Source organism: Anticarsia gemmatalis, chromosome 24 (genome assembly GCF_050436995.1).
Source record: "Anticarsia gemmatalis isolate Benzon Research Colony breed Stoneville strain chromosome 24, ilAntGemm2 primary, whole genome shotgun sequence".
NCBI lineage: Eukaryota > Metazoa > Arthropoda > Insecta > Lepidoptera > Erebidae > Anticarsia > Anticarsia gemmatalis.
The window spans coordinates 1,883,435-1,896,052 of NC_134768.1; the positions used below are offsets into that span (position 1 = coordinate 1,883,435).

At 35.5% G+C, this 12,618-nt stretch overlaps 1 protein-coding gene across 2 annotated transcripts in view; it reads right to left on the bottom strand.

The window, feature by feature from the left end:
- LOC142983464 (facilitated trehalose transporter Tret1) overlaps positions 1-12,618 on the bottom strand; it is a 48,884-nt gene that overhangs the window by 4,062 nt on the left and 32,204 nt on the right. For both annotated transcript variants that reach the window (XM_076130358.1, XM_076130357.1), the window contains exons 3-6: positions 3,013-3,168; positions 2,094-2,296; positions 1,423-1,609; positions 758-879 (exon numbers count right to left, since the gene is read on the bottom strand). In XM_076130358.1, the coding sequence (XP_075986473.1) occupies positions 758-879; positions 1,423-1,609; positions 2,094-2,296; positions 3,013-3,168 (668 nt within the window). The remainder of the gene's footprint in view (positions 1-757; positions 880-1,422; positions 1,610-2,093; positions 2,297-3,012; positions 3,169-12,618) is intronic.

Consider the following 12,618-nt stretch of genomic DNA (forward strand, 5'->3'; position numbering starts at 1 on the left):
TATTATGGTAACCAAATAACTGATAAACATACTTATATACTTCTAAATACATACTTATATAGATACATTAACATCCAGGCTCAGAACAAATACTCGTGCTCATCACACAAAGATTTGTCCCGGGTAGGATTCGCACCCACCACACAGAATACGAAAACATCTGTCCTCATCTGTTAAGATATTTAGATATGGTGAAACCTTAGGTTTAGACTGAATAACTAATTAAACGGGTCTTAAACGCGATCGGACCGAGCCGTTACATTATACCTAATATTATGTATACAAGTCGCGAGAGTTTAGAATCGTTAAAACCTCTTAATATATGGTGCAAGTCCAAACTGTTTTACCGGAAAATAGTAACTTGATAGAAAAAGTCAGAATAAAACTTTTTGGTGGGACTAGCGTTGCCAGGCGTCCGGATAAAGCCGGACATATTTAGGCTTTTTGATTGCATGTCCGGCTTAAATAAACGGTGTCCGTCTTGTCCGACTTTTGTTAGGCTTTTTACATTTCGCAAACAGCGAGCACTGCCGCCGAGCGTAATCAAAAAGACTTGATTTTACATTAAAAAATTGTCGTACCTATTAATACTAAGACAAAATCCTCAATAATATAATCTTTTTAACCAAATGTCCGGCCAAATTGGCTGGTCTGTCCGGCTATTAGGTTTGGCGACCTGGCAACGCTGGTCTAAAGTGGCAGTAAAGATCGCCTCTACTGGCAAGAGGTCAGTTGCAGGATCTAAAGACGTAATTACCGAAGCGGTTCTCTCCATAGATGCCTTGACATCAGCGGCCATTGCGTCCAGTTCTTCTTGCACAGCACTGCGGGACTTGCCTCGAATGATCGCCAGACACTCAGCTGCACTATCGGGGTCATCTGGAATAGAACATAAATGAATCAAAATCAAATCATTAACTATTGATTCGGTTGTTTATCTATTAAATAGTGTTTAAGCTCATATAAACATAACAATTTGAATACATAAACTACCGCTAAATGTGCCTCAGAAACCGGAAATTATTCATTATTATTAGAATTTTACTGTTTTCCTAAGGTAAGGTTTAGGTTAATAATATCTGTTAAAATTGAACTCCTTACATGATTTTAAAAAGATTTTTAATAGCACGAATTTGGCTGAATTTGACCATACATATAATTTTAACCTTTTGTGGTCTATTTTAGATTTGGCTTGAATATTGACGGATAATCACACAAAATTGTGTACTTTGAGTTAACAATTGTTTTATGTATTTTGTGACCCTTGAATATTATCAGTTTACTCATTTACCGATTACCTACGGGTAAATTCCCTTTTAGATCAATATGCGTCTCAAATATATTTTATACAAGCTAAAAGTTCAAATTCACTTATATTGAAGACTTCAGCAGAAAATCCCGCTCAAGAAGCCCATTCCTTACCTTTGGATAGATAGTAGATGGGTGACTCCGGCATGAAGAAGAAGCCCACAACGAAGACAGCGGTGAACACAATACCGACGTACGCGACCACACCGTACGACACGTAGGGACCCATGGCGTACACCAGCAGGTAACCCAGCGTGATGAACGCCTGGAGGAACGAGCCCAGGGCACCTCGGGAGTCATCCTGGAGGAAAAAAAAACGTTTCAGTAACCCAGGGTCTAGTAACGTAGCTCATGGCTAAGTACAAACAGCCGCATGGACGGTTGCCGAGGCTGTTCTATAGATGGGTGACCATATAACACATGGTATAGACAACTACAATATAGTCGAAAGAAAGGTTAGACTGATTGGTTCAGTAACGTGGCCGGTTTAAGACAATAGGCTCGCGCACTTTTTCATGGTTGTCAATGCCAAAAGGTGGCTGTTTAATTACTTATTTTACTCAAAATATGATATGTATATAGATAAAATATGGTGCAGTTTTGCATCTGTCATTATTAACAGCACTGAAGAAAATATTTCAAGTTCTACAGATGTGTTTGACGTTTACAAGACGGTTACAAACCAAAAACTTGGGACTAACTTTACACATAAGGTTCTTTGCAAAGAAATTTTAGGCATATCAAGAGATTTTGGTTCTTTAATAAAAAGGCATTTGTGCACTTACTGTAGCAATCTCAGCGCAGTACATCGGTGAGATGGTGAACAGCATACCGACGGCAAGACCCCAGAAGATTCTGCCCGCGTAGATCATGCCAACGCTTGATGCAATAGCCACAAGGATCCAGCCCACGAACAGCGGAATAGAACAACTTAGCAGACCCCATTTCCGACCGATCTTTGACGCCGCGAAACCACCAAGGAAGGGCCCTGAAGAAGAAAATATTTAAAGATAATTTCAAGAGTTAGCAATGCTTTGTATTATTTTGAACCATAATTTTGTTTTTATCGAGGCATTAAACATGTATACTACTTATATAAACTCCTTTTATAACGGCAAAAATTGCATCCCGTTGCCTGGCCCCGGCCAGTCTAATAGAAACTAGCTAAATACGCAGGATTAAAGTGGCCGAAACTACACATTACACTCTATTCTCTCACTCTCATAACCTAGTGGTACGGTCTTACAACAATACAAGCGAGAGGAAATAAGACAGCTATATGTGTTCTCCTGGGTCTGGTAGTTACTGCTACACTATCTTTCTTCGGACAATCACTCACAATATTTTGGTTTAAAAGCTCAGGCATGTTTAAACATACCCAGGGTTTAAACCCGAGAACCACAAGTTAAGATGTGAGTAAATAATATCGTTGTTAACTCACACACGGTCATTTGATTTCAAACTAAGCAGAGTTTATACTATGGTAACCAAATAACTGATAAACATACTTACTTTAACATCCAGGCTCAGAACAAATACTCGTGCTCATCACACAAAGATTTGTCCCGGGTGGAATTCGAACCCACCACACGCCGTTCTACGGTTGTTGCGGTGCGGTGACCACTTTAACCACTACGCCAAACATGTAGTATAGAAGTATGCCATAGTGTGGCCTCTTTCTTATAAAAATGATGATGTTCTTACCAAAGATAGCTCCGACAGTAAGCAGGGATCCTATCCAGGCTTCCTGATCACTGGTGATGATGATGTCCAGGGGTGACGTGGTGAGGTTGGCCAGCTTCTCGTTGATGGGCGAGGTCCAACCCATCGAGTAACCAGTAGAGGCAATCGCGATGTTCGCTGTCGAACAAAATATTCATATGTTAGATGACAGACAATTCTTAAGGGAAGGTTCATATCTGACGGAAAATGCGTGTGATGCTTTAGGAAGGAAAATAATGGATCTTCTAGGATGCGGTTACCCTTAACCAAAAGACTACATGCTGCTTCCGGTGGGGTGCATAGCAAAACTGATAAGTTTTATTCTGCCCCCCCAACGTCTAGAGTAGCAAAGGAGGGAGTGACACAAAGGATCAGGAATGGTCGAAGTGTCAGCCAGGCATTAACTGACACCCCCGCCCCTAAGATAAGACAAAATAGAGTTTGTAAACAAACTTTAACTCAAGAAAAAAGGTATTTAAAGTAAAATGGAAAAAAATGGCGATATTTCTGCTTAAGCAACGTCAAAAAAACCGTTTTCATCACGTGTAATAAAATTAAACAAATACTCACATAATTATGAGCGATTATAATCTTAGTACGAAAATAAATCTAAATAAACTACATATTACTACAGTTATTAAACAATGTCGTAACTTTTATTGCAGAACTCATTCATAATTCACGAGCAAGATAACAAATTATAATGTTTAACTAAAGATTAACCCTCTTATTCATAAAAATATATGAAGTTATGAAAGCCTAGGCTTATAAAGATTTTTGTTTCTTTCACTCCTTAGCAAAATGAAAAAGAGAAAACATATAGTAGTTTTTTTTTACTAAAATAGGTTTATAGTGTGTTTATGAATAAGAGAGTTAGGATCTATGTGTCTCCGTTTTTATTTAGTTTAACAGACGGAGCCTGCCCCTTTGGATAAGTATTGGTTAACTAAACAGGTACTAGGCTAAATGGTTTTTTTAGAAATTCATGCTTGAGGATGAAATCACAATATTTTTTTTCTTAAAGATTTTTCGTTCGTTATGTAAACGGATTATCATACGGTTTCCACCAATAAATAGAGAGAAAGAAGGAAAGGTATTAGTGTATAATTCGTTAAAATTAACCCAGGTGAAGCAGGTATAATCCGCTAGTTAAATATAAAAGTTATTATAATCATATTTGCAACTGGAAAATCTGTAAATAATCACATAACAAATATTATAATTCCTTACTGCCACGTTGGCAGTTCCACGTCGTTATTTACTCAAGAAAATCAACAATAAAGCCTATTATACGCATTTATATCTTTATATAAATAAAACTAAGATTATATCATATTATTGTATTGTGTAATACATTAAATTATGTAAATATATGGTTGTAAAGGTGGCGTGTTTGTTTTCAGATATGTAAGGTTTATTATTGTCGCATAAGGTACCCGCGGGTATTAAGGCCTAGCTAAGGGAGATTTGTAATAAAATGAAGAATATCCAATATAATCAACCAGTTTTTATAATAATCAGTCATGTACTTATATTACTACCGAGTTTAAACAAAAAATAGCTTCTAAAGCTTAAAACTAAAACATTATATCACTTTTAAAAAAACGCTGTCTTTAGGCCTTATTATAATAGGGTAGGGTAAAAAGGCCTATACTATAAACTATTCAAAAATCAACTTAAACTAAGTAAATTAGTATTCTTGACATCAATAATCATTAACATAAGGCAATAGAAAGCATAGTAGTCTTAATAAATTAAATAAATTGTCCTTATTCGCATCCATCAGAACATTGAAAATCATCAGTATATTCTGCAGTCAAACCGACACATTCTTCGTGGTACCACTTGAAGCATCGCGAACATTGCCTCATTGCATCATCCATTCTATCTTCTTTGCAGGCATGACCGTACCGATAATTTTTTTTTTGTGATTTATTTTTGTCAGATCGCCTTCTCACCACAATGCTTGTTTGGGAGGCATCGTGACTGTAAGCACTGAAAACAATAATAAATAAATTGAAAATATAAACTACGTATATACTACCCACTAACAAACATTTTAAAAACACGCTCCTACTTATATAGCAGTTAAAAAAATAGGAGTATAATAAGGCCTATTGTAAAATTTTATAGGCCTTAATATCCACCAACCACCTATTTACAGAAAAGAATAATAATATATTTTTTTATAACTACAAGTCTCTTAAAACGGTAATCTAAGGACAAGCATACGTTAATTAATAAGCGGACAGTCAATACAGGTTTGTAAATATGATATTTTCTAAACAACTTACGTTTTACTGGAGTCAATTTTTATAATTCGTGCTGCTGAACCGCACTTCTGAATGATTTCGACGGTATTTGCGGGGGGAGAAGTGCAAGAGTGCGTCCGCCACTTTGCAGCGACTCGTATACGCTCTGAGCTTGTGTGACTGTAATCTTGATCGTCTACTACTGTATTTCGTACGTTTTTTGTTATTTAGGCCTTATTACCCGACAGGCCTTAATACCCGCAGGTACCTTACTGCATGACTTCTTCAATCATCTGCTAAAGCGATCTTACTTATTAACGATAGGAAGAGATTATTCTGTTGGCAATTCAGAATTTATTTTAGGTTTGACTGCCTCCGTGGCGCAGTGGTTTACGTTGCCACGCCGCCATGAGGTCGTGGGTTCGTTTCCCCCACGAGACAATTATTTGTGCGAGCAAAGCTGCGGGCGGAAAGGTAGCAATAGTCGGAGTATCGCATTAATAAGATTAGTATGGGTACCATTAGAAGTCACGCTTCCCGTTCTTCGTGTCTTCCCTGCATAGATATTACTTTTTCTTTAGTAATAGTAATAGTAATAATCTTTATTGTGTAGTAATAATCTTTATAAGACAACTCCCGCAAAAAATATTTGTGCGATCCACAAATAATTTTTGCGGTCTGGATATACATACTTTGTGTCCGTTGTTTGTATGTTTGTAAAAGTCCCCGCGATACAAGAGCAATTCTTAGTGCGGGAGTTTCAATCCCGTCGGGATGGAATTTCCAAAAAAAAATCCTCGTATATCCTACGTTCAGCAGTTTTGGCTGTGCGTTGTACGTCAGTCAGTAACGGAAGAGTTTTATATACATGGGTGGGTCACTTTAGTATGGAAAAAAATAAAAGTTTGTGAATCGAATCCTAATAGTAATATTATGTTGTAGTATAGTATTATAAGTAGTTTAAGCTGAAAAACAGATAATTAAACATAGGTACATCTTGAGCCCGCGCATGCGCTTCGAAATTTTTAGTTTTTGAACAAAAACACGTATTACAAAATGTCATGGTTCTTTAATAAACAGTTCTTAAACTACTTGTATGACTGTCTAATATTAGACATTATGGAAAAAAATCACTTCCAGGTTCTAAAACAAAAATTACTTAATTTACAATTTCATAAGAAACTAACCACTTTGATGCATGAATTCTCTGAATGTACTTACCTCAAATAATCTTCTTTTAACAAACAACTCAGTTTATATAGCAAAAATAACGTATGTTTCAATCGATAATAAGTGAAATATTAAAATAAACTCAACGTCAAACATGTAACTTAAGGTGTAAAAGTGGGTACTTGAACTTTTTTTATCGAAACTTCAACGGTGTTGCGCGGGCTGTTCCACTTAAAATATTTCAATAATATTTTAAAGGGTTTATAACAATATCTAACTAACACATATTTTCGCTATTAGAAATAGATTACTAAAAAAAAATTTTTTCGACCCACCCTATACATATATTGATTACAAATCTTTTGAAACGGTATAAGTCACGGGCAAAAGTTTGTAATGGGTAAAAGGGTGTTGTTTTCAAGTAAATATTGTCGCTTGCAAGGGCTCGGTGCAGCGAAGTGCTGAAATAACAAGCTGAATGTTTGTTTGAATCGTAACAATGTTTGTAGTATGCAGGTCAACCTCGTAAAATGTAGACAAACGTTTGTTTCTAACTTTGGTAGGTAGGTATTTTTATTTTAAAAGTGGGTTTTTCCCAAGCTTATCAATAGCCGTTAAGGGGCGAGTTAGTTGAGAGAAAAACGGTGTCTCGATATCAGATAATAATACTACTAGAAGAGTATTTCTTCTACAATATCCTATAGGAAAAAGACAGTACATAAGTGTCCCACGATACAGTATAGTATAGGAATTAGGGTGGACTATGGAAAAGCCTTTAATGCCGCGGTTTCTCCGTGTTCCAGAAGGTTAGTTAGGTAGGTCCCGGTTGTCAATTTCAAAGATCTTTGACAGTCGTTATCTGTAGTCAGAAGCTTGAAGGTCTGACAACCTTTCTTATGTCTTATCGAGGGTTAGAGTGTTAAAACCCAGCTAACTGGGTCGTGAAGGTCTAATAGGCAGTCATTTTATATAACATTATGAGGAGATTGGAATTAGTAAAAAATATATATATATATTTTTTTTTTTAATAACCCATATCTGTCCCACTGCAGGGCAAGGGTCTCTTCCCAAACGAGGGGGAGGGGTTAGGCCTTGAGTCCACCACGCTGGCCAAGTGCGGGTTGAGGACTTTGCATGTCCTCAATAAATGTATTAAAGAAATTTTAGGCATGCAAGGTTTCCTCACTATGTTTTCCTTCACCGTTAGAGCAAGTGATAATTATTTCTAATACACACATAACTTCGAAAAGTCATTGGTGTGTTGCCTCGGATTCGAACCTGCGACCACTTGCGTGGGAGGTGCCAACTTAAACCACTCGGCTATCACTGCTATTATTAAAAAATAATAGTTACTAGAAAATGCTGAAAACTTTCCGTTCAAAATTTTGTCGACAGCTTGCCGGTTGCTTGTGAAATTGCTTCTCTGTTCATTAAAAATATTATGTCGCGGAAAAAGTCTTTTCGCATTATAGTATGTATGAACTTGTAATAAAATCTCTTTGGTTTCAAGAATCACAAATGAGTACACGGTTCATTAGGTTTCTTTCAGTGAGCTCGTGAGGTACCCAAATATCGAGATTTTTTGTGTAGAGAAAAGATTTTATTACAAGTTCATACATACTATAACGCGAAAAGACTTTTACCCGACCTAATACATGCAAAAAACGCGTACATCTGTCTAATTGCGTGCTATTGTTTAAATAACAAAGTTCATTGTTAAGCAATTATCTATTCCAGCGCTGATATCGTTGTAAACAAAGTGTTATATATCCCCCGACCTCGCTCTTATCAATATTATATGTGGCATAGTATTGTTAACAAATAATAGCTCATTTATATCACTTCCTGTTATAAGAGAATACCTTTCTTAACAAGTAAGAAGTGATAAAAATTATGAAAGTTCTAAGTTCATGCCTATGTTAAATAAAAGTTCTAATTTATACATACTGATATCATAAATGCGAAAGTCTGTCTGTCTGCCTGTCTGTTTTACCTACACGGCTTAAACCGCTGTATCATTTTTGATTAAATTTGGCACAAGTATAGTTGAAGATCCGGGATTAAACAGTTGTCACGGTATAAACCGCTGTACCGTTTTCGATTCAATTTAGCATAAGTATAGTCGAAGATCCGGTAATAAACGTGGCCAATTTGTTGCCTGATGGTGTCTCTATATGTTTCTTTATACCGTTTTTACGCCAAAATGATAGAGCCGATTTGTATAAACGTTTGTCGCGAATCTCTCTAAGGAACTAGTGCTTATTTTATGTATGTTTAAAGGAACAAGAAGAAAGTATCGTTACAATTGACTGACGCATCAACATAAGTTTGTATTATATTTTAAACAATAGAAACCACGCAATAATTATTATACACCTGTAAGTTTGTTTATAAAACACGTTGTAGTTTAAAACTAAACATTTATTCATTGTTACCTAACATTACAGTCATTATATGACAAAGTCCATGGCTTGGGAACTTTATATGAAAACTAGCTTTTGTTTTGGTGGTTTGTGACTTACGATAGAATTTTCATACGATCTTTCATCCTCTATTTAATCCCCTTATGGGTAGAATTGATCAAAATCCTTTCTTATAGGATGCCTACGTCATAACATCTACCTGCATGCCAAATTTCAGGCCGATCCGTCTTATGGTTTTGGCTATGCGTTGATAGATCACTATGTCAATCAGTCAGTCACCTTAGAGTTATTATATTTAACTTTTTCGAAATAATAACAATAGGCTTGTAGCCGATATAGGCTATATCGACCATTTTCATCGAAACAAGCTAAATGTGCAAGACTTTGTATCGTATTCAAAATATTCGTCTAAGCTATTGAAAATTGAAGGTAAGCCAACGATTTTAAACTCTCGCGATTTATACACATAATATTATAATGCAACGGGTCTTAAACGTGATTGAAAATTAAAGGTCAGGATACCTTATATGTTTACCCGACGTTTCGTTCGAATTGCATCGACCGTGGTCACGCACGCACTCGATCGAAACGTCGGGTTTTTAATCGCGTTTAAGACCCGTTGCATTATAATAAAGATAATCTATCTGTGTATCAAATTACATCAAAATTCGTTCACGTAAAAGAGTAACAAACATCACACATCTATCTAACTAACCAAATTTTTGCATTTATAAATAATATTAGTAGATCTAACAAACCCTAAAAGGTCCTTAACCTAATTCTATAAGTGGGGCCTCAATGAACCACTTTAGGTATGCGAAAATACATACATACATGGTTCAAAGTAGGGACTTCCTTTTTGTGACCATATTGTTAGAAATTGTAGCTCAAGATAAACTGTTACGTGTATTATACGCCCACTTTACGAACAGACATGATTGTACTCATGACTAAGCCCCGGTTTCAACATTTTTGAATAAGTACCCGAGGATTGCCCCCGTGGCGCAGTGGTTTAGGTCACCACTCACCACGCCTTTGCGTCGGGAGGTCGTGGGTTCGATTCCGGAGCAATTATTTGTGCGATCCACAAATAATTGTTTCGCGTCTGATTGTGCTTTGTATTCGTTGTTTGTATGTTTGTAAAAGTCCCCGTGACACAAGAGCTTAGTGCGTCTTTTTAAGTACCGCTTAACAAGGTGGAAATTCGCCAGCCATTTTCATATTACTTTATCTAGTGATTAGGTTATCCGACACTTAACCGCTGAAACTGGACCTGTTTCATTCTTAAGATCAGGGTTTGATTCGTAAAATTAGCTTAGGTACGGAACCATAAAAACTACAACTCCCGAATGCAAAAAATAACACTTAATTATTTACAACGTGTGTAAAAATTCCACAATTTTCAATAGAATTCACTGACATTATTGCTACAATTACATCACTATTGAAAATATAACAATTACTCTTAAAGTATGGGGGACCTTATATTACAATAATTTGTTCAACACAGAGGTTATTTATTCCGTGATTTGCCGCCAATTTTCCGTGAGTCAACACATCCATAATTTTCATAGTAAAAAGTACATATTTTATTGTTAAAAAATAGTTATAAAAAACGGTTTCCTTACGCAAAATCATTTATTATTATATTAGCATTAAACAAGGGACCGAATTTTTTATCGACAAATTATCTAACCGGACCCAAACGCCAAAATGCTGTAATTTGAGAGTTTTGAAATCCAGGTTTTACATCAGTATTTTTCCAAACTATCGCGTAGGTAAGTATAGATTTTATGGTAAAATATTTAAGAAGAAAACTTTACCCGTGCAAAGCTATTCGTAGCAGTATTCAGTCAGTTGCGAACTATTATCTAATAGATCCTCTTTCATCCTGAGATATCGTTTGAGCTATATTTAGATGATTGTCAGGACTGCGTAGGAGTTACTCGTTACTATATTCTTAGTAAGTCTTAAAGGCCAGACTGAATCTATACTAATATTATAAAGCTGAAGATTTTGTTTATTTGTTTGTTAGTTTGTTTGAACGCGCTAATTTCAGGAACTACGGGTCCGATTTGAAAAATTCTTTCAGTGTTTTGATAGCCCATTTATCGAGGAAGGCTATAAGCTATATATTATTATCATCACGCTACGACCAAAAGGAACAGAGTATCAGTAAAAAACGTTACAAAAACGGGCAAAATTATGTTCCATTCCCTTATGTGACGCAAGCGAAGTTGCGCGGGTCAGCTAGTGATAGCATAAGAATAAAGCCGGCTTTAACTACTGCTGGTTAAATATAAGAAAGTAAATGTTTCGGTCTTTCGCGTACATATTAAGCAAAAGTTCTTTTACGAAAATAGGTATAAATCTGAACGTCTGAAATAAGAAATGAAATGTTGAAATATAAAAATACTGTGGTAGTTGTGATAACTTTAGGTATTCGTATCTTTGAACGCGATAATCTGTAAAAGTAAAGTTTTAATTTTGTGGACGATAGCCATATTGTGAATTGTCCCACAGGAGCAGAATAATTAACATAAACGCAAAATTGTACAGTAGAGTAAAGCTAGTATCTATTTCTACATAGATACACATTCTTGAAGTCTTCGGATTTTTCACAATATTCTATTTATTAAGGTCTTGAAAAAGGTCAAGTGCAAAGTACTCGTAACCAGCGGTAATGTACCTCTATAACAAGATGTGTGAATGTGAATGAAGCAAGGGAAGTTTGTAAGGATCGTACCAAGTAGCGTTCTTTGGTTTCTGCCTACCCCAATGAGAAAAGGGCGAGATATTATGTATGTATTTCCTTAATGTCTAATCTCTGAATATATAAAAAGTCCTAAAAATAGATTACTTGTGTTGTTATAGCAACTTCGTACGTAAAACGGGACGTATTTTAATGCTGCCATACATTTAAATGTTTAAAAAGTCATTGAACTATTATACTAGTTTCTATTGTATTGGAAATTAGGTAAACGTAACACTGCATGAATTAGTTGAATTTAATCTTTCACTTGTAGTAGCATTCCATTCAAATTCGCGTGATCAAAATAATTGTATAAAACAAATCGAATCGAATTTCGAATCCCACCCGGGACAAATCTTTGTGTGATGAGCACGAGTATTTGTTCTGAGCCTGGATGTCAATTTATCTATATAAGTATGTATTTAGAAGTATATAAGTATGTTTATCAGTTATTTGGTTACCATAGTACAAGCTCTGCTTAGTTTGGAATCAAATGACCGCGTGTGAGTTGTCCAATGATATTTATTATTTATTTATTAAATCTTGAAAGTAAGTTTCTTGCCAACTCTTTTCATAAGGCTCTACCGCTTTTTCCGAGCTAGTGGTAGATTAACTTATAGTGAGTCATAGTCAACATTTATTTTGACCTAAGAAAATTAATGATTTGATTTTGACTGATATATTTATTTAGGGAAATACATGATGTGTAATTTTCTTTAAACGGTAAATTGATGTCACTTCAACGTTGCTTTCGTTTTGTAAATTTATTTTTCGTAGAACAAGACAATAAATGCAATAAATATGTTTTCATAAGTATACTGAATATTATTAGCACCTAATAAAACAAAGACATTCATAATTTAGCAGCTGGTTTCAACCATAATTGTACTACATTTCCGTGTCTGTGTTTCTCAAAATTGGTCAAGTTTTACATACAAAATTACTACTTTTTCTCACGATTACAGTTTGAGATCTCTACAAACTTATATTT